Below are 23,722 nucleotides of genomic sequence, written 5' to 3'. Positions count from 1 at the left end.
ACAACTTCACCTTCACAGCATTTATTTGAGTATCCAATTTGATCCAATTTGATGTATTGTAAATTTTTCATGTGTTTTGTTTATGATTTTGAGTTTAGTCATAATAAATAAAATTGATATTTTGGACAGAGCTTTCATTCTGTTAACCGGTAGAGCAACCATTTCATTTCTCACTGCGTTACTGAAACTTTCCTTTATTTAATTAATGTCTATGAAATTAAATTATTGCAGATGCCAAACTCTTTTCTACTCCACTTGCAGGGTCGATTACAGTCAGTTCGCGTTCCTTCTTAATCCATGTGCAACAGCAAAAGTCGGAGTTAGAATAGGGGGGGGGGGGGGGAGGGGCTTAGAGCATCATTTACATATGAAGATTCTAGAAGAATTTAGTGTTAAATACACTGCTAGCCACGGCCCCTCGCAACCCATGTTACAGTATTGAAGTACAAGTAAAATTTTCGTGCATGTAATATACGGTCTGTGGTGTAAAATTATTTTTGCGTTGTTCCAATTTCACGTAAGTAAACAATCTAAATTTTACTGACCGCTGATGTTCTTCTAATATGAGCGACATGCCCTACCGTGGCAGGGAAAAGGAGGGAACCAGCGGAAAAATGCTCCTATCGGAGGACATAAAAGGAAAATATGCTCCTCTTAACTGAAAGCCTCTGACTTAAAAGTATGATACCAGCTGCCTCATTCTTCCTTCCTCAGCAGCTTTAAAAATTTTCCAAAAAATTTTGGCATGCGAACATATTCGCGCCTTTTTATGCTGAGACGGACACAGTCGCAGAGGTAAAGAAACAGAAAAGTCATAAATACTGGAAGATAGTTGACAGTAATTGCTATATAGAAAGAGCGAAGTTGACAATGATAGTGTGAGAGAAAGAAAGGGGAACAGCGACAGTGGAATATAGCTGACAGTGACAAAACAGTACGAGGAAAAGAGTAAAAAAAGACAGTGTCAATGGGAGATGATTAAAGAGAAGGAGAAATTGGAAGTGAGTGAGAGCCAGTGATAATGAGAAACAGTCTATGACAACAGCAACGAGGAGGAAGGCGATAGTCAGAGTTAGAAGATACAGCAGCGGTGGGAAGGAATGAATGAGGTAGCAACAGTAAGATAATGCAAGAGGGAGACAGCGGCAGATAGAGGAGACAGTAGTAGTGCGGCAGAGCGTAGGAGATTGTGACTCTGACATAGGAGACAGTGACAGTTACTTAAACACAAGGATAGCCGGCCGGAGTGGCCGAGCGGTTGCCATTTTCCGGGGTGCACTCAGCCTCGTGATGCCAATTGAGGAGCTACTCGACCGAATAGTAGCGGATCCGGTCACAGAAAACCATCATACTAACTGGGAGAGGGGTGTGCTGACCACAAGCCCCTGCTGTCCGCATCCTCAGCTGAGGATGACACGGCGGTCGGATGGTCCCGATGGGCCACTTCTGGCCTGAAGACGGAGCGCTGCTGCTGATAATTGTAGAAGTTAAGTCCGTGCTATCGCCGGACGGGGTGGCAGAGCGGTTTCTAGGCGCTACAGTCTGGAACCGCGCGACCGCCTCGGTTGCAGGTTCGAATCCTGTCTCGGGCATGGATGTGTGTGATGTCCTTAGGTTAGTTAGGTTTAAGTAGATCTGTTCTAGGGGACTGATGACCTCAGAAGTTAAGTCCCATACTGCTCAGAGCCATTTGATCCGTTTTTGAACAATGATAGAATGACAATGAGTTGGATTGAACGAGTGAATGAGAATGGGTAAGTGGGAGTAGATGAGTACGAGAGGCTTACGCGATGTATTAGTGATGAGTTACAGTGAGTAGTGCTTGTGGGAGTGAGAAGCGAGCTGCATGTTAAAAAGAAGGCGAGTATGTTCGCATCCCAACATTTTTGGTAAAATTTTTAAAGGTGCTGACGAAAGTAGAATGAGGCAGCTGGTACCCAACTTTTCAGTGAGTATCTTTTAAACAGCAACATATTCGCCTTATTGTGCTCCGATAGGAGCATTTTCCCCCTGGTTTCAACATGTCTGTGTTCGTCTTATAATACATAGTCGTAAAAGGTCACATATCAACGGAAAAACAATCTTTTTACGGCTATAAACTTTCACTGATGTTATGTGGTACATCTGTTTAGTCCTACGTTGTCTGAGGATGGCCTAGAAAGCCGAAAGCTGTATCACATCGAACTATAAACTATATATTATTGTGGAACACCAATAATGTGTATTTCAATTTTTGATATATCTATGTTGCTCCAAGCACCAACGGAATATTCAGTAAACGTTATTAATATTTCGAAGACATTGGTCCTAATTCTAGTTACTGAAAATTTGGATTGTCTTTATCGTATCAGTCTGCTTCCTCAAATGAACAATTTGATTCTGTTTCTGCCAACAAATGTAGGAAAAAGGAATATTAAACATACTTGCAATATGTGAATTATCAGTCGCATTATAGTCATTCGGCTTCATTGCTGTAGTATGTTGTGCAATGGTTGGGTTTTCTGCCTGTCATTTCGATCCGTTCCACATAATTTTAATTATATTGTTGGCGTTTCTAAGATACGTCGTGATGTGCATATTTATGTACCGTGAAACTACTTTTCTGAATATATTGCAGTAACTGTTGCTGATAGCCAGTAATATAGGATCTCTATTACCCTGATAATTACAGTATGTAAATTTCCTTTACCTGTCAAGGTATTTGCATTCATTTATTATTTGGCTTTCTGTCCTTGTTTTCTTTTTTCTTTAATTTCACTTTCTTTACTTATTTGCTCTACTTTGATTTTCCACTGCTCTCGTTATCCTGTCCTTCAATTTCTCCTCTGCATCTGAAAACCATGTCCGTGCTTTGTCTGCTTCAAAAGTTGCTTTTTTGAAAATTTTTACTTCCATATTTTACTGCCCACTCAAAATTCGTGGTGTCCCCAGGGATTGTACTGCAGACTACGCCTGTTGGCCTGGCCGCCTACATCCTGGAGAAATTCTCCACCTGGACAGACCCGTCTTGGAAGACTCTACCCGATGGGGGTCTGACGAAGAAGTACGACCTGACGGACCTACTGGATAATGTCATGATCTACTGGGTCACCAACTCAATTAACACCGCAGTAAGATTGTACTCTGAATTCTATGGGAAAGCAGCAAGAGTCGGCCGAAAGAGAGTGTGAGTATCGCTAATATCTTTTCGTGAAGTACCTTAAAGCAGGAAATCATTCGTCTGTGTTGTGCCTGTACGCACCCAAACTCTAACCTACGATTTCCCAAATACAGGGTGACACAGAATAACGGGAATGTTTGAAATGAGTAGTGGCAGCCATGGACAGGCACTGCGGGTTCGTAACAGTTAGCGAGTAAACAATCCGCCATTTCAGTAATCATGGGTCAGAGGAACGCACAACAGCGTGCGTTAGCCATACGAATGTTTTATAAAAACAGTGATAGTTTGGTAGCGGCGCAGAGGGAGTTTCTACGTTTTTATAATTTTAGACGTCATGACGCCGTTCCGTCCAAACACTCCATAAAATGTTGGATTAAAAACTTTGAAGGGATTAGATTTGTCATCAAGAAGAAACCAACAAGACGACCAAGAAGTGTGCGTTCTGCAGCGAACATTGATGTTCTACGCGATTCTGTCTTACGGAACCCACGGCGTTCAATTCGTAAGCAAGCAGCAGTAGTTGGAATGTCCCGGGAGACTGTTGGCAGAATTCTGCATCTTCATTTAAAATTTCGTCAATACAAACTACAGATGATGCAACAGTTGAAGGACAACAATTACCGGTTACGATTAGGATTCTATCAACAATTGATAACAAAAATAGACAATGGTGGTGAATTCCTAAACAAGTTGTGGATGTCAGATGAGGCACATATTCACCCCACATTTTATGTGAATAAACCGAATTACCGTTACTGGGCAAACACAAATCCTAATGACGTTCATGAGCGCCCTTTACACGCTAGTAAAATGACAGTATGATGTGGTGTTTCATCACATGGGATTATCGGACCGTATTTTTTCGCAAATGGACAGAGAAACACAATAACTGTCAACGCCGATCGTTACGTGCAGATGTTAAGAACTTCGTTACACCTGCATTGAACAACTTTCCAAACGTTGAAGAAGCCTGGTTTCAACAGGATGGAGCAACATCATACACTGTACGGCAATCAATGGCATATGTGTGACAATTGTTTGGCAAACGTGTGATCTCACGATTCGGTAAGATTCCCTGGCCCGCTAGATCGCCAGATTTATCCGTTTGTGATTATTTCTTGTGGGGCTACCTCAAGAGCAAAGTCTACATGACTCGACGAAGAACCCTGGATGAGTTAAAACAGAGAATTCGGGATGCAATTCACAGTATCCCAGCTGAGATGTTGCAGCGGTCAATGAGGAATCTCAACAGCAGATTTCACGAATGTATTCGTACAGGACGACACCACCTAAAGGACGTAATTTAAAAAAAAAATGATAAATGCCATCAATGTTTCGTAAATGGCGAAGCTGTAAGGTTTCAATTGCTATGAATGTAATTTCTTTCCTTCATGGCTTCTAGTTTTATTGGATTGTGGAAATGTTCCCGTTTTTCTGTGTCACCCTGTATTATTTGTCCACGAAGACAGCTGTAAGTAAGCATACGACTTTTGACAGAAGGCTGATCTCACTTCATTCCTTTTCCTAAGACCGTTTGAAAGTGTAGTTTATGACAGAGAACAAAGGTACTTCGAGAAACTAAAGTGTTAACGGAATCTACGTTTGGTTCCGAACAGACTTCTCTACAAATGTTAGTTTTTGCTGATCGTGTCTCTGTAGCTAAACGAGATGTATATTCCGATTAGCCAGAGCCTTTGATTCTGCAGGGGACGAAATTCTCTTAGGGAAGCTGCGGTTTTGTGACATAGATCACATCTCTCATATGTGGGTCGAGTCCTGCGTACATAACAGGAAATGCAGAGCCCAGTTAACGGGAAGCACAAGAGGAATAATGTAAAATTCAAAACTGAGGAACGTCAAATATGGCTCTCTTCAAACACCTTTACTTGGCCCATTTCTGTTCTTTATCGATACAGAACGGCAGTGGAAAACGTTCTGGGGCTCTTTTCAAGTGCTTATTATGCGCTCTTGCTAACTACGGAGCTATGTAGATTTCACATAGTTCAGAGGCAATAATAGTAGAATTGGCTTATGATATGTTCAGCACAAAAAGATTGACTCTTGAGCTTACAGTCAAGTTCAAATGATTAACAACTAGTAGTAACTCTTTAGGTATTAATCATCACACATTAAACGAAACTCCGGCGATGAAATCTGTGAAAGTTGGATAGAAATTGAAATGGGAGTGTACGTACGAGCTGATTACAATTTTTGTTGATCTTAAGTATCTCACTGTTCTGACATTAAGACAAGTGTGCTATGTTGTTGTTGTTGTGGCGCTCTTTAGTCCGATGACTAGCACTCCATGCTGCTCTGTCCTGTGCAAGCCGCTTCATCTCCGAATAGCTGCTGCAGTCCACCTTCTTCTGAATCTGCTTACTGTATTCATCTCTTGGTCTCCCTCTACGATTTACACTCCCCCCCCCCCACCACCACCACCACCACCCCCTACACTTCCATCAAATACTAAATTTCTGATCCCTTTCTGTCTCAGAATGTGTCCTACCTACCGATCCCTTCTTCTAGTCAAGTTGTGCCACAAATTTCTCTTCTCCCCAGTTTTGATCAGTACCTCCTCATTACGCTATCAATCCATCTAATCTTTAACATTCTTCTGTAGCACCATATTTCAAACGCCTGTATTCTTGTCTAAACTGTTTTTCGGCTATGTTTCACTCCCACACAAGCCGGCCGGGGTGGCCGAGCGGCTCTAGGCGCTGCAGTCTGGAACCGCGCGACCGCTGCGACCGCAGGTTCGAATCCTGCCTCGGGCATGGATGTGTGTGATGTCCTTAGGTTAGACAGGTTTAAGTAGTTCTAAGTTCTAGAGGACTGATGACCTCAGAAGTTAAGAGCCATAGTGCTCAGAGCCATTTGAACCATTTTTCACTCTCACACATGGCTACACTCCAGACAAATACCTTCAGAAGACTTCCTACCACTTAAAGCTATTCGTTGTTAGCAAACTTCTCTTCTTCAGAAACGCTTTCCTTGCCATTACCAGTTTACATTTTATATTCTGTCGCTCTCTTTTTTTGGTTTTAGGAACCAAACGAAGAACACACCTGGCAGCACCGTCACTGGCGAATCGCTTGATTTTTTGCGCACAACGGCCCGATTGGCTAACTTCAACGCTAATTAACGTATCGAATTCTTTTCTTAAGAATTATTTGTCAGCAGGACACTCTGCAACACCCTTACAAGCTTTTCAGACTGTTCAAAAATGGTTCAAATGGCTCTGAGCACTATGGGACTTAACATCTGAGGTCATCAGTCCCCTAGAACTTAGAACTACTTAAACCTAACTAACCTAAGGACATCACCCACGTCCATACCCGAGGCAGGATTCGAACCTGCGACCGTAGAGGTCGCGCGGTTCCATACTGAAGCGCCTAGAACCGCTCGGTCACACCGGCCGGTTTTTCAGACTGTCTCTGACCACCCAGTATACAGGAAATCCCACTCAGCTCTGAAACCTCACATATTTCCAAAAAGACACAAAATGTGAAAAATGCAAATTGCCAGAAATGCACCTATGTGAAGAGCTCACGCAATGGGCAGGAATGCATAACCCATAAGGATCAACGAACACCAATTTCAACACATAGTTAGGTTTTTTAAATGCATATGTGTATTTTTTCTACAGAAATGAAAACCAGAGGTACAGTTAAAGATGACAGACTGTTTCACTGTTGTAAACCTCATGCACTGTGAAATATTAGACTTTAAAGGTTGGCAGCGGCGCCTCTTGGCATAATGCGCAGGGCAACCTACACTGTTCAGACTACTAGTTTCTCCTGCTCGGGCCTACTGTACTGCTATCGATGTCAAACAGGAAAATACACTGAGACGCAGTACATGTACGTTTCGGACGGTGCTGTCCTGTTCTGGTGCGGTTTGTGACGTTTGAAGTCGCTATGCTGGTCTGCAGTAACGAAGAAAAACTAGATATGATGTTAATTTACGGCGAGTTTCGCAGAAATCCAAAGACAGCTGTAACAGGGTATACTGAACGCTACCCAAATCGACAGCATCGTCCACGTTGTATCATTTCCATCTTCTGCGTAACAGTAAAGGAAACAGGCAGCCGGGCAGCCAGAAAGCGTCAACATGTAAACACAGCGACTAACAATGACAACGAAATTGCTGTTCTGGTTGTTGTAGCGCACAGTCCTGAGGTAAGTATACGACAGATTGCAGGCTTTTCTCCAATAAGCCACAGTAGAGTGTGGAGAATTTTGAATAGGCATACGTTTCACCCGTATCATATCTCACCCCATAAAATACTGTATAGAAATTACTTTGAATTCGGCATCCAGTTCTGTCGTTTTGCACTTCCAACGTGAAACGTTGTTTACGGATGAAGCTTTATTCACAACCCTCAGTCACGAGAATCTGCGGTACTGGTCCATGCAAAATCGCCACTGGCTTCGCGTGGTTGAGATCAACGACAGTGGGAGTCAATGTTTGGCATGACACCATTGGTACCTGTACTATAGGTCCCTATTTTTATCAGGGAACATTACACAGATGGCGATATGCCTCATTTCTGGAGGATACTCTACCCTTTCTTGTGGGACTGGAAACGCATCTAAGAATGTGGTTCCAGCATGATGGATGTCCCACACACTACACATATGTTTCCAGGGAAGTTGTAGATGCAGTGTTTCCAAATAGGAGGATGTGACGGAGAGGTCCTGTGAGCTGGCCAGCCCAGTCCCTCGACATGACGCCGTTGACTTCTTTGTCTGGGTCGCAATAAAAGAGTGTGTGCCCAAAAACCCCCAACGGTGCCAGAGTATTACCGCTGCGAGTGCTGCAATATCTGTGGAAACACTAAAATCCTTGCAATGCTCGCTAGTTCACCGTCTCCACAGATGTATTGTTGCAAACGGTGGGCACTTTGAACATCTATTGAGGTGACGCAGGTTCATGGGAGGTGACGTTACCAGTCATTCATGAGTGGGTTTTCCATGCTGGATGTCATGTGACAAAGCTGAATTTTCTGTGGACTATATACCATTAATAATAGTTTTTAGGACACGAGAACGACGTATTATCACTAAGCTATATCTCTAGTTTCCATTTCGGTGGAAAAAACATAAGTGTGCCATTTAAATAAACAAAACTGTGTGTTGGAAGTGATGTTTGTTTACTTTTATTATCTGCCTGTTCCTGCCCATTGTGTGAACCCCTGCCTGTGGGGTGCACGTCACAGCAGGCAACCCTTACCCTGCTCATTACGTCAGAAGCCACGGCACCATTGCCTTCCTTTAAAGTCTAATATCTACAACGTATGAGGGCCAGAACAGCGAAAATGAGTCTCCCAACGCTAACTGTACCTCTAGTTTTCATTTCTGTAGAAACAACATAAATGCGCCGTTTTAAAAAATCTAACTTTGTGTTGAAAGTTGCGTTCGACATTTATGACTTATACATTCCTGCCCACTGTGTGAGCCCTTGTCATAGACGCATCCATGGCCAATTGCAATTTTCACATTTTGTTTCATTTTGGGAATGTACGAAGTGTCAGTCAGGTGGGACGCGCTGTATAAGTTGTTTTAATATATCCACTTAGAGTAAACATAATAAACCACTAATTATTGCTGGAGACTTAAATTGCAGAATGGATGTACAAAATTACAAAGCAAAAGTAACAGTGGAAAAGTTGCAGGAAGAAGGCTTTGTCCTGTTAAACAATCCCAATGTACCTACATATATTTCCCACAACGGCAAAAGTGCAATAGACATTGCGTTCATAAGGGGACCAATCAGGGGTAATATATCACCTCTCTGGACTTCAGACCACACATCACTTCGGAAACATATCCCTCTGGAAATAAATATCCAAGGAGCATAGCGAAAAATGCAAGAAAAGGAGGAAGAAGCACTCTCGAGAACAATAGACGTCGGGAAAGTGGAAGCAGAATCCGATCATATAAAACAAATTTAAATGTTAATAGACAATTCGCGACTAGAGGAAGCAACAGAAGCGATAGGAGAACTCCTAAGACAAGCCGCCAACCCCAGATACAAAAAGAGAGCGAAAAAATGGTTCGACAGAGAGTGTTACAGTCTAAGAAAAGATGTACTAGGAAGCCTACATCAACTAAAACAGTGCCCAGAGAACCCTATACTCCTCAGGAATCACGCCGAAAAATGAAACATCTATAAGAAAACTCTAAAGGAAAAGAAGAGATCATTCTGGGCAAAAGAAGGAAAGAAACTAGTGGAGGAAGCCTCAAAAGACCCATATATTGTGCTACTCCCCAGAAAACGAGTGGAAACACATTACATAGACATGTAAATATGGGAGACGCACTTCGACAACGTACTGAATAAGGAAGGTCTAAGAGGGAGACCGGAGGGCAGAGAGGATACAATGCTGCAAACAACTGTGGATTGGATACCATTGACCACGGAAGAGATCAAAGATGCCATTAACAGCACCAAAAGTAAAAAAGCTGCAGGCCCTGACAGACTTTATAGCGAATATCTGAAAGACACTGCCCAAATACTAACGCCAATGTGGACAATACTCTACAACAAGTGTATAGAAACAGCCTTCGTTTCGGAACAGTGAAGACAGTCAACAGTAAAAGTGCTTTATAAAGGGAAAGGAGACCCCAAGGACCCTAGCAAATACAGAGGCATAGTCCTAGGAAACTTACCTTTCAAAGTGTTCACAAAAATAATAACAGAAAGAATAAAGCAAATAATCGACGAACACCTCCCCGAAAGCCAAATGGGATTCAGAATGGGAGCGTATGGGAAGCCCTCGAAGACAGAGAAAAGTTCTATGTAATATTCATAGATTTTACAAAAGCCTTTGACTTTATAAACAGAAAATTAATGACCAAAAAATAGAGGAAACCCTGAGAAAAAACATCTGGACACGAATTATAAGCGCAATACTGCAATGGAACGAAGTAAGAATATCAGACAATCTCTCCCTATCGGAGCCGATACTCCAATCAAACGGAGTACTACAGGGAGACCCACAGAGTCCTCTGTTATTTATCCTTGCAACGGAAGAAATTGTAAGAATACCCCAAAGGGAGGGTGTAGTCTCATATGTATATGAAGACGATATTGTAATAGGTGCAAAGAATATTGCAAAGTTACAAGAAGTGGTGAACGATATGGAAATTTGGTGTGTCGAACACGGCTTCGAAACAAATGTGGTGAAAACAGAAATGATGGTACTCAGAAATGGGGGAAGAACACCTGCATCAGCTGAGATCTTCATACGAGAGAGACAACTGAAGATTGTACCGGACTACAAGTACCTAGGGGTCACAATACAAACAACTGCAAAATGTTTCACAAAACATGTAACAGAGAAAGCAATGCAAGCAATAATGGCAATACATGAAATACAATACATCAGATCCCTTAGCCTAGAGACAGCAATGGCACTATTCAGAGCCAAAATCTTCCCAATACTGAAGTGCGGCATAGAAATTATTGGACCACATCTTACAGTGAACAACCTAACAACACTAGAAAGAGTGAAGGCAACCTATATAAAGAAATCAATAGGAGTGTCCAAAACACTCGAGACTTGTACACCTGCTGGCGAGGGAACCCTTCCTCATTGAAGACCTTCGGACAATCCTGACGCTACCCAATAGCAGCGCCTTGGAAAGTCTACTTAAAACATTGAAGAAAAAAAGGGAAAACATACCTCCAGAATTTTACAGCACAGGTGCCATGATTGACCGAACATGGACAATGGAAAACTTCGAAATGAGACACGTGATCACCAGATTGGCAGACCATGTTTTCCACCACCTTATTTGAACCAAACGAAACGTGTGGGTGTAAACTGTGTCACCAAATTTGCAAACGTTACCATATAGAGCTCTGTACCAAAAGGACACGAACAATAAGTGACTCTGCAAATCAGAATATGTGAAATTTCTAATTTATCTTATTATTATTACTGTACATTGACTTTGCATGGCTATTTGGCTGCAATAAACTTATTATTATTAATATATACACTTATGACTGTATAAAATTTACCTTATAGTGTTCAGTTAGACGAAAAAAACTGAATACATTATTATCTTATGACATGATGGTTATTGGTGTTTACATATATGTTTTACACACCTTGTTTTACACAATTATTAGCTTGTTTCTACACTTTGCCAAGAGGAGGTGGCTTGCATGTCTCTAGGATACACATAGCCGTAGCATAGGTGCAACCACAACACAGGGGTATCTGTGGAGAAGCCAGACAAACATGTGATTCCTAAAGAGGCGTAGCAGCTTTTCAGTAGTTGCAGGTGCAGCAGTCTGTGTAACTGACCAATCTGGTCTTATAAGAAAGGCCAACATGACCTTGCTGTGAAAGCAAGAGATGACTACAGCCATTAATTTTTCCTGAGGGCATGCAGCTCTACTGTATGGTTGACTAACGATGGTATCCTCCAGGATAAAATATTCCATTTGTAAAACAGTTTTCTATTTGGATCACTGGACAGGGTCTACCCAAGAGGATGTCGTCATTAGGGCAAACAAAACAAGCGTTCCAGGAGTCATAGAATGAAATGTTAGGTAGGTTAGAGAACTTAAAATGGGAAATAGATAGGTTGAAGTTCCGTATAGTGGGAATTAGGGAAATATGGTGCCAAGGAAAATAGGAGTTCTGATAAGGTCAGTACACGATAACAATACAAAATCCAGTAGGATATTGCGGGAGTAGCACCAATAATGAATAAGAAAATAAGACAAACCAGTCTTGCTTCCACAACAAACTTTAAAATTTACATGTGGTAAAAATAAGTAGATTTAGAGTGTACTGTTATCTATCCCTCTTGGCCTATGGCATTAGCTTACCCACACCCCTACCACTACCATCCTTTCCCATGCCACCTCTCTTTCCTAAGCCCTACACCCTACCTAACATGTACACGACAACACTTTTTTTATTATGTGAAAGGAGTATAGGACAAGGTGTGGTAATGTGGCCAGGGTGGGAAAAGTGACCATTGCACATTTTTTTGCACTGAACAGTGCTGCTGCTTGCCGAGATGTGGTCAGCTTATTTCTAATACACGCGGTCAATGTGGTCAGTAGTTTGATGGATGAACCAGTAATGCCGACTGAGCATCCTGTAGGGAAAAATGGGCGCACTATTCATCAGGAAAAGTGGCCAAGGTGTTAACTCCAATAAGAGTTAGTTACGTACATATACCACGCACAATGCTACAGATCAGATTGATTTCTAAACACTTTTATATACAAAGTTATCATGCTATCCGTTGTGGAGACTTTGAATTAATTAGTATGTATTACTTAAAGCTGTCACCGTTCTGTTATATTTGAGCTGATACAAAAACCTGAAAACCGTCTGCTCCTGCTACTTGGTATTTTTTCAGGTACCAGGGCTTCGAGAGGTCTAGAACATATGTCCGAAAATCAGAACAAACATGTGATGGTGTTGCTATGGCAGTGGCTACATTACCCTCATAATTAGGAAAAAGTGGCCGCCACTACGTAAGCCTTCAGAAAAATATGTATAGTTCCCATACTTTGTTTTGTTTTTCACTTGAAAACATTTGGTGTGATACATTGTAATACGTATATTCAAAATGTGTAAGCGGCTAACTTCTATCAATAATTATGGTTTTTCTGAAAATTCAATTTCCCCTTAGTGTGGCCACTTTACCCCACCTTGCCCTATGCGTATTTTATTCACATTTTGTATCATTTTTCATGACGTCCAATATGCACGTAACTCGTGTTTACAGATTATGACGAAACTCTTTGTGGATTATTGTCACATTTGAAAATGACAGTTAATATGCGGAAACTGGTAACATGAATACATATAGTAACACATGGCGATCTCCACATTATAAATTACTATCTGAACATCTATACTTCCATCTGATTATATGTAACTCTTAAAGAAAGTTCTCGGCCAATTTTATAAGCTTGCGTTGTTTTAACATTGACAAATGGTAAATACTAAAACATATCTAACAAGGGGAACTTACAGACTGCCCCTTCCCCGCCCCCCTTCAACCCTCTATTTTCTTCATGTATTGGATTTGAGGACTGGTGACCGAGCTTCCGTTCCTTCAAGCAGCACGACGCAACTGTTAAGCGAAAAAGCCGCCTTTCAAGTTTAAATATTTCCGAGCGTTATTAAGCATCAAAATTCTGTACTCGATTAAGGTATTCGCCGGTATCTCAGCGCCAATAACTTCCGTTAATTTGTATGTCCCAGTGTAAATCGTTTGAAAAAAGTAAAGCAGCGTAGTTTACTCTGGTTGTAACGAATAGACCACTGGCTCCAATCTTTCCAGTCGGATTCTCCTTATTTACTTTTTTTAAAAATTCTATGATAACGATTGTAACTCTAATTTAACAAATATAAATCCAGCTTTTTAACAAAAATAGCATCTTTTTGAAATTACTGGTTGTGCCAACATAGATCAAAATTTGATACAGACATGCGAAATGCCTTTTTGTAAAATCAATACATCAGTAATACAGCTGAGTCTCTAAAAATAAAAATTAATTGATTTTTTATTTGATATTTTTCATTTTTTGTACCAAATTTTAATTTACTTTGAGCAATTTGCATGCAAACAGTAATGAAAAAAATGTTATTTTTATAAAAAAAATTATGATTCCTCTTTATTAACTAACATTTCCATTTGTTAATAAACATTGAATTCAAATAACAAAGAATGTTGCTAATGAAATTCGAACCAACGACCTTGTTGTTACAATTTGATTAAGCTAAGTCGTTTTTCTTAGCTTACGACGAATTCCATTACTAATTGTGAAATTTTAACAGAGCTCGGAAATCTTCTAATCCTGAAAGGCAGTTTTATCGAGTTTTTTTAGTACTGCTTCGTCCTGCTTTAGGAAGTTGATATCGTACACTGATCTTGAAATTCCGAAGTATGAAGGAAATGAGAAAGGGACACTGTTAAAGTCTCCTTATTAATACTAAAGCACATTCCCATTGCGTCCTCTAATGATAGTTTGCGGCGAGTGTACTAGTGTCCAACACTGGGCTGACAGCCTGCGTTTACTCTTGTGTTCCAGCATCGAGAAGTACCCGCCGACAGCCGTGGCGCAATTCGAGAACGACCTCTTCTTCACCCCCGAGTCGATGGCTCATGATGCCCACCCCAACCTGGTTCGCTACAACGTCTTCAAGGGTGGAATGTTCGCAGCATTCGAGGAACCCAAAGTGCTGGCTGATGACGTGTGGGACTTCATCAAGTCGATACACATATAGTGGCTGTTTGTGTTTGTGTTTGTGTGTGTGTGTGTGTGTGTGTGTGTGTGTGTGTGTGTGTGTGGGTGCGTGCGTGTGAGTGTGTGTATGCGTGTATGGGTTATGTGTGGCTGGAGTGTGGGAAACGTGCATTTGCTAGCAAGAAATAAATGTTAGTCGATGTACACTATCTGATCAAAAGTATGTGGACATCTATTGCACCGAGCGAGGTGGCGCAGTTGTTAGACACTGGACTCGCATTCGGGAGGACGACGGTACAATCCCGCGTCCGGTCATCCTGATTTAGGTTTTCCGTGATTTCCATAAATCACTCCAGGCAAATGCCGGGATGGTTCCTTTCAAAGGGCACTGCCGACTTCCTTCCCCGTCCTTCCCTAATCCGATGAGACCGATGACCTCGCTGTCTGCCTTCCCCAAAACAACCAACCAACAACATCTATTACAGGACGAAAATATGGGGCGTGTCCACCCTTCGCTCTTATGACGGCTTAAGCACTGATGGGGACACTTTCAATAAGGTGTCTGAATGTCTGCTGAGGAAAGGCAATCCGTTATTACTCAAGATCCGAAACCAGAGACGACAGTGATGTTGGACGCTGCAGTCTGGAGCGAAGTAGTTCTAACTCACCCCAAAGGTGTTCCATTGGGTTCAGATTGCGACTCTAGGGAGGCTAGTCCATTTCAGTAAAGTCAACGTGCACAAACCACTATCTCACAGCTACTGCTTTATGGCAGGGTCCATTGTCGTGCAGATAGAGGCAATCGTCCTCTCGGAACTGCTCCTCTACTGTACACACTACACAGTGCTGTAAAATGTGCCCATATCCTTTCGCATTTAGCGTTTTCTTAAGCACAGTAACTGGACTACATCCCAACCTCAAAATACACGCCCACACCTTAACACCACATATTCCATACTCCACTGTTAGCACTACATATGATACTAAGTAATATTCTGCAGGCATTCTACGAAGTCAAACCCATCTATCGAACTGCCACAGGATGAAGCGTGATTCACCGTTCCAAAACACTCCTTTCCAGTCATCCTCTGTCTACTAGCGTCATTCTTTGCTCCATCTTGTGTTGCTCATCGCTGACTGCTGAAATGTGTGACTTGTGAGGAGCTGCTCGGCCATCATATGCCAATATTTTTAACTCCCTGTGCGCAGTCATTGTACTCGCTAGTCTGCTGGTAGCACTTTGGAACTCTCAAGTTGTTCCTTCTGCTGATATCATACCATTTACAATGATCCGTGTCTGTCAGTAAAAGAGATCAACATGGTCTTATTTTAGCTGTGGTTGTTCCATCGCGTTTGCACTTCGCAGTCACAACACCAGCAGTCGAGATGGGCAGCTTTAGAAGAGTTGACATGTCCCTGATGGATTTGTTACTCAGTTGACACTGAATGATTATTCCACATCCGAAGTCACAGAGGCCTGCTGACCGACCCAGTCTACTGTCACTGCTTCTCTACTTTCTTGCTGGTGGGTCCGCTTCTCGTGACATCTAGCAGTCAATTCGGCATTACGTAGGTGTTCCGGGTACTTTTGATCAGATAGTGTACATCATGGAAGGCGCCTGTTGTAAACTGTGAATTTAAATTTCTTCATCATAATAAAATATTTCCCTTTTTAAATGGATTGTGTTTGACACTTTTTACTTCCTTCCTATCATTTTACATATTGCTGGCCATTGAAACTGCAGCACCAGGAAGGGTAGCAAGCAACTAAATTTTACTTAATGTGCGTATTCAGCATAGTAGGAATAATGAATAATTAAATTTATAGATGATTTGGAGATATGGAGGGTATGAAATTTAGTACACAGAGATGGCCCCTCTGGCAGCAACAACAGCTCCAGCCCAGCTCTGGATCGATTTGAACTGGGCTTGGATGACAAATACCGGTAAGTCTATCGATACTGTTTCAGCTCTGTCCCACAGTTCGTCAATTGTCGTGACTGCCGAGTGGAGAGGCACCAGCGTCTCGGAAACTCATGAACTTCTTTGGATGGAATATCTTGTTAATGGTCTGGGTGGAACAATGGTCAGATACCATCTGTGTTGAGGTAGGTCATGTGGTCGTGCGGTAGCGTTCTCGCTTCCCACACCCGGGTTCCCGCGTTCGATTCCCGGCGGGGTCAGGGATTTTCTCTGCCTCGTGATGAGTGGGTGTTGTGTGATGTCCTTAGGTTAGTTAGGTTTAAGTAGTTCTAAGTTCTAGGGACCTGATGACCATAGATGTTAAGTCCCATAGTGCTCAGAGCCATTTTTTGAGGTAGGTCATGACAGCATGGGCTACATGAGGTCTCGCATTACTTTGTAGAAAGATAACGTTACAGAGGCCTCTGAGATGGGGCACAACCACTAGCCTTAACACAACACATATGTGACCCCTGTGGTCCATATTACTGGCTATACGAACCGTAGGTGATCTTGTTGTGTACCCAGTGGAATCTCATACCACTGCACGAGGAGCAGGGGCCATATGATGACAACGAATGTAGCCTGGAAATATTGTTTTCTTCAGTGACCCAAATATGGATACACCTATATGAAGAACCAGCACTCGTCTCAAAAGACTGTGTGGTCCCACTCCTGAGTACAGTGTCGCCGCTGGGCCCACCACTGTCCACTCGCGTCTCTCTGCTGGGCGGACCGTAGTGGCCGAGCAGTTCTAGGCGCTTCAGTCCGGAATCGTGCTGCTGCTACGGTCGCAGGTTCGAATCCTGCCTCGGGCATGGATGTGTGTGATGTCCTTAGGTTAGTTAGGTTTAGGTAGTTCTAAGTTCTAGGGGACTGATGACCTCAGATATTAAGTCCCATAGTGCTTAGAGCCATTTGAACCATTTTTTTTTATCTCTCTGCTGCCACGTCAGGAGAAGCCGCCACAGAAGTTGCGTTACTGAGAGCCCACGGTTCTCCAGATGGTGTTGCACTGTCTGCATAGATACTTGTCTTGCTGCACACAAGCCCATTTCCTGATTATCACACAGCTGTAGGATACTACATGACTGAACCAACAATACGGCTGCCCTCTCGTGCTAGTTGCCCGGGGCCATTGATACCCAGCATGGCGCTGAGTATAGTCTTCCCGAACCCATCGATTGTACATTCTCATGACCGCTGTGCGATCTCTGACAACACATGCAGCAATATCACGAATCGAGAAACCGTCGTCTCGGCAAGCTAAGACTCTGCCGTTGTCAAATTCTGACGTTTGGTCGTAGAAGTTTCTCCTTTTGACAGGAAGCATACTGCACTATTCTCAGAAACAACCAGAAATGCGATTTTGGAATGAGAAACCAACTGCAAAATTTTTCCTTGTATACAGAATGAAGATGTCGTTGCTTCTAACGGCTTCTACTTTAATTGCCTATAGTGTGCAATGTCTGCTACGAGGGTTAAACGAAAAGTTTTGGTAACTTCTTTTTTACAAGTGCTCTTCCCTGAATATAATAATCCCAATATCAGGAAAAAAGCTGACTGTTCAGTACCATTGCTGAATGGACAGAATGTCCAACTGCCAAGATGAGGACCATGGGTACCATTTCCGCTACTGTTAGGAATTTTATTTGCTGGGAGACATGGGTGGCGTGCACTCAGCATTATGATATAACTGAGGAGCTACCTGAGTGTGAAGTCCAAGGCCTGATAGTGGTGTACTGCCCCCACGCCCCACCACACCGCACCTGTAATACGCCATATGGCAGAGACTGCCATGGCGGCCGGTCGGTATCTCATGGTCCACTGGGACTGATCGCATAGTCTAGTACATGACTGATAAACGCTTTCTAATTATACAGGGTAAACATGAAATCTCTGTACCTTTCTGTGGAAACACAAAATTATGAAGCATGTGTAGTACTGGTATATATAATACTGAGTACTTCATAATACAACCACAAATCGATACATCTCAATTTGATGGCTCTTCAACTACAGGCATAGCTGTCAGTGCTTGTCCACAGACTGAAACACTCTGCTCAACAAAAAGATGGAGAGAGTCGATCAGCTGAGTCTCTGACTCGTTCTTTCAATTCTTGAATGCCGTTAATCTTCACCTGCTACAGTTTGGACTTAATAACCCCAATCGAAAGAAGTCTGTCTTGGTGTGGTCTGCAGACTGAGGGGTGTGAAGTCTTTGAGAACCATATCCAATCCGTCTATTAGGGAAAAAAGTGCAGCTGGGGAATTACCCTCGGCTGCATAACGGCTGAGTCCTTAATTCCATATTGTACCAACTGTGGCTCCACAAAGATTTCCAAGAAACCAACATATGCGCCTTCTGCAATTATTTCTCATCTAACTTAAAGGACCCATAGACGGTAGTTCTGGTCATCTCTAATCACACATTCACTTTGGGAATGTCTTGTTGTCACTTTTGGTGTGCGTGTGTCGTAATTCATTTGTCCAGATTCTGCAGTTGTCTATGCACATGCTCAGAAATGTGGATTGTTCCTTCATCACAGAACAACACATCTACCATGAGATTCTCATTTTCCACAGTCTTTAACAGCTCCTAACACACAGCATGAGATGTGATTATGCTTTCCTCTTTTGTTTATAAGAAGCGAAACGCCATCAGGGATTCTCAGATCACAGACACCTGAGGATGAACTTATCTTGTGGTTGCTAGTTTGTGCAAGGTTGGAGGACCATAGATTCATTTTATGTTTGAGTTGATCTTGACTTTATAAATAACTTTATTAGAAGACTATTTCATTTTCCAACATGCTTGTGATACAATCACTGACATTTAATTTACACGATCGGCTGATCACAGCACTGTGACATTTTCAAATGCTACTCCTATCGCGTAATTTTATACCGTTACTCTTTGCGACTGTTTAAAAATGTGTATCTGTTATTTTAATTAACTTCCCTAATTGTTATTGGTAGTGCACTAGTACATAGCTGCCTCCTCTCAGACAGTTTGCTGATACATGTGCAGCCTACAGCTCTGTAATCACAGGCAAGAATAATTAGGGAAAGTTTAATCTGTAATGTTAAAGAAGACGATGTATGGCGTAGTTTGTTACAATTTCTGTGGGGCTAGCTGCTTGATGCTTATCTGTAACCGAGTATGAAATGGTGTTGTACATGGCAATCTGTTATAGTTTCATTCGGGCTATTTGGGTGTTAGAATCTGGTGCTAGAACACTGTTTGAAGACGGAAGGAAAGAAGATTATGGTTTAGCATCTCATCGACATTGAGGTCATCAGAGATGGAGCGCAAACTGCGAAAATTGCAAGTATGGGGAAGGGTATCGGCCTCGTCTTTCAAAGGAACCATCCGTGGTATTGGTGTGGAGTGATTTAGGCAAATTATGGGAAACCTAAATCTGGATGGCCGCATGTGGATTTGAAGCACTGTCCTCCCAAATGCAAGAACAGTGTGCTAACCACTGCACCACCTCACTTGGTGATACTACTTGAGATCCAGTAGCAGACATCTGCTGTTAGGTTATGGCAAACATGCACTGTTCGATTTTGGTGTTAGAACAGTATTTGAGATCCAGCAGATGACAGGTTATGTCACATATACTCTCAGCTTATGGTATTGGAATAGGGGCAATCTGTGTAAATTTGATTGGGGATAGTTGCTACAGTGTAACATCCTGTCCTGTGTCATGCGCATGGTGCTGTATTAGGCAATTTTTTATCCTTTTGTTGATGCTAGATGTTACAGTGTCGCTGAATGTGTATTAAATTCAGATGTTAAAACTACTGTTCAGTATGTCATTTCACTGAAGTATCATCTAGTTTTTACTGTGCAATAACATAAGTCAGCATTATCAGCAAAAGATGACAAACGTTTTGTACTTTAAGATAACGTTTGACTGACTTTGAAATGTATTTGAAAGTGGATAGTTGAAACTGCTATAATGCACTTGAGCCATTATAATGTTTGGGTGATTCTGAAAGTAGTTGGAAGTGGTGTGTTGAAAGTACAGCAACCGTCATTTCTTACACATGTGAATGTGTGTTAAATTTACATGTTAAAATTAGTGTTCAGTACGCTATTTCATCGAAGTGTAATGGAGTTTCCAATATGTGACAGCATAAGTCACTCCTTGCCAAGCATACTTCGACCTGTAAGTTATATAAGTAGTACCAATAAACGACACATATTTGCTTCTGCTGTTCTAGAACAAATCTTATGCGTTTTGATAAATAATACGAAAAATTTTTGTTTTCTTTAAAGTGTGGTATAAAGATCGATGTATTGTCTTTGACAAGTGCCCTTCAACATGTCAGTTAGGTCAGTAGTACCAACAAACGACGAATGCACGTGTTTTTGCAGTTACAGAAGAAATCTTTATGTACATTCATAAGTAACACAGAAAATTATCATGAGAGATCCATGTGGCACCTTGTCTTTGATATACATAAATCGACCAGTGTTTGCAAAGCTAACATATTATGAAACTTCCTGGCAGATTAAAACTGTGTGGCCGACCGAGACTCGAACTCGGGACCTTTGCCTTTCGCGGGCAAGTGCTCTACCATCTGAGATACCGAAGCACGACTCACGCGCGGTACTCACAGCTTTACTTCTGCCAGTATCTCGTCTCCTACCTTCCAAACTTTACAGCTCTCCTGCGAACCTTGCAGAACTAGCACTCCTGAAAGAAAGGATATTGCGGAGACATGGCTTAGCCACAGCCTGGGGGAGGTTCTTCTGCTAACATATTATATTTCGTGCATTTCGGAGTTATACTAGTTATATAGTTATACACGGCGTTATACACGGAGTTATATAGTTATACACGGCGAGTCACATAGGAAGTAAGACCCTTTTATTTAGTGAATGGTTCCAGATATCGAAACGAGCTTTTCGGCAAATGATAGAACCTTAAAGAGCATGTGTTTTTGTTGTATGATAACGAACCGTAACTCTTGTATCGATTGAGATACTGAAGTAGGTACTAGTTTTTTAAATAGGATGATATACTTTTTTTAACAGCATTCGAAAGGGCTTGGAAAGGCGATTACAGTGATGTAACGATTGTTAATTTTGAAGGTGAAACTATTAGCAAACGATTTTGAGAAATATTCCAAAAATTTAAAGACAACTCAACCGGAATCACTACTGCATGTAGCCGCGCTCATGTCGGGCTATATAGTTGTATCAAACTCTTCAACTGTTTAAGTGTCTGCACTGCAGTGCTTGCAGGAACTGCGTCGTCCATCGGCAGATCATTTCTACTACATCATTCCTTGCACGCAGACATACACACCAATGAGATGAAGTTAGGCTTGCTGCTTTTATACGGCGAGTGTCAAGAAAATGCTCTCGAAATTGTACAGCGTGTAAGGATGTATAAGCTGATTGTCGTTGCCCGTCGCTCCAGGCATTAGTGCGAACAGGCAGTTTCAACGTTAAACGGAGGACGAGGATGAAGAATGCAACTGACAGAACAGATGAAGAATTTGTTCTGCTACGAGCAATCCATATGGTGGCACGAGAGCTGTTGCAAAGGAATGGGGATCAACCAGACGAGTGTCATTCGCATTTTCCATCGACATAAATTCCGCCTGTATCATCTGTCACTACATCAGGCATTCCGACTTCGAGATTTCGAACGTCGTATAGAATTTTATCAGTCTGGTCTGCAGCACTTGGGAGGCGACACAACGCTTTTGCAACATATGGCCTTTACCGGAGAAGTAAGTTTACGAATCACGGTATTGTTAAGTTAGAGTTTTGACAGTTTGCTCTGCACCGCTTGGGAGACGACACCGTGTTTATTTTTTTAAATTTTTTTTTAATGTTCAGATGTGTGTGAATACCTAAGTGACCAAACTATTGAGGTCATCGGTCCCTAGTCTCATACACAACTTAAACTAACTTACGCTAAAAACAACACACACACCCATGCCCGAGAAAGGACTCGAACCTCCGGCGGGAGGGGCCACGCAATCCGTGACAGGGTGCCTCAAATCGCGCGTTAAAGATGTCGCCAAAACAGGCTGTTTTTAACATACTTTGTTGCAGTAAAGTGTCGGAAAATATGACATCGGTGGATAAACATGCAATAGATACTCGTATTATTGAGTAGTATTGGTATTATTTAGTAGCTAGATTATGTACACCAGTGGAATGTAGCTACAGGTAGGCAACAATAAAAAAAAAAACTACACTGCTGTGACGAAAGTCATGGGATACCTGCTAACATCGTGTCGGACCTCCTTCAGCCCTACCTAGTTCAGCATCTCAACGTGGCAGCTCTCAACAGGTCGTTGGAGTCCCCTGCAGATATATTTAGTCATGCTGCCCCTATAGCCGTCCATAATTGCGAAGGTGGTGCCGTTGCAGGATTTTGTGCAGGAACCCACCTCTCGATTTTATCCCATAAATATTCGTGGGATTCATTCGGGCGATCTGGCTGGCTAGAGCATTCGCTCGAATTGTCCAGAATGTTCTTCAAACCACATCTGTGGCTCGGTCACGTGGCGCATTGTCATCAAAAAAAATTCCATCGTTGTCTGAGAAAATAAAGTCCATCAATGGATGAAAATTGTCTCCAAGTCGCCGAACATGTTTATTCCCAATCAATAATCGGTCTAGTTGAACGAGAGGGCCCAGTGAAATCCATGTAAACACAACCCATACAATTATGGGGACACCACAAACTTTCACAGTGGCTTGTTGACAACTTGGATCCATACCTTCATGGAGTATACGCCACACTCGAACCCTACCGTCAGCTCTTACCAAACTGAAATCGGGTCTTATCTGACCAGGCCATGATTTTCCAGTCGCCTAGGAAGCAACCAATATGGTTATGAGCCCAGGATGGGCCCTGCAAACGATGTCGTGCTGTTAGCAAAGACGCTCGCGTCGGTCGTCTGCTGCCATAGCTCATCAACGCCAAATTTCACCGCATTATCCTAACGGACTCATTCTTGTTACGTCCCACGTTGATTTCTGCGGTTCTTTCGAGCGGTGTTGCTCATCTCTCTGACAATTCTACACATACAGCGCTGCTCTCGAAAGGCAATGCCTGAAATTTTATATTTTCGGCACACTATTGACACTGTGGATCTCTGAATACTGAATTGCTAACGATTTCCGAAATCGAATATGGCACGCATCTAGCTCCAACTATTACTCCGGATTCAAAGTTTGTTAATGCTCGTCGCGCGGACAGAATCCCGTTGGAAGCCTTTTCACATGAATCATCTGAGTACAAATGACACCTCCGCCAATGCACTGCCTTTTTCTGCCTTGTGTACGCGATACTACCGCCATCTGTATACCGGGTGGTTATAATTAAACTTTCCCTA

At 42.2% G+C, this 23,722-nt stretch overlaps 1 protein-coding gene across 2 annotated transcripts in view; it reads left to right on the top strand.

Annotated features, from left to right (window-relative positions):
- Nucleotides 1-23,722, top strand: part of LOC126175825 (juvenile hormone epoxide hydrolase 1-like) — a 507,162-nt gene that overhangs the window by 92,563 nt on the left and 390,877 nt on the right. The window contains exons 5-6 of one of the 2 annotated variants that reach the window (XR_007535617.1): nt 2,932-3,166; nt 14,234-14,638. Coding sequence is in view for 1 of the 2 variants with exons in the window: in XM_049922821.1 (XP_049778778.1) it covers nt 2,932-3,166; nt 14,234-14,429 (431 nt within the window). In the remaining variant the exon portion in view is untranslated. Of the gene's footprint in view, nt 1-2,931; nt 3,167-14,233; nt 16,067-23,722 lie in introns of those variants that run through there. The other variant, XM_049922821.1, reaches the window with a different exon arrangement.

The sequence above is a fragment of the Schistocerca cancellata genome, chromosome 3, assembly GCF_023864275.1.
Source record: "Schistocerca cancellata isolate TAMUIC-IGC-003103 chromosome 3, iqSchCanc2.1, whole genome shotgun sequence".
Classification (NCBI taxonomy): domain Eukaryota; kingdom Metazoa; phylum Arthropoda; class Insecta; order Orthoptera; family Acrididae; genus Schistocerca; species Schistocerca cancellata.
This window is presented reverse-complemented; position numbering and strand designations above follow the sequence as displayed.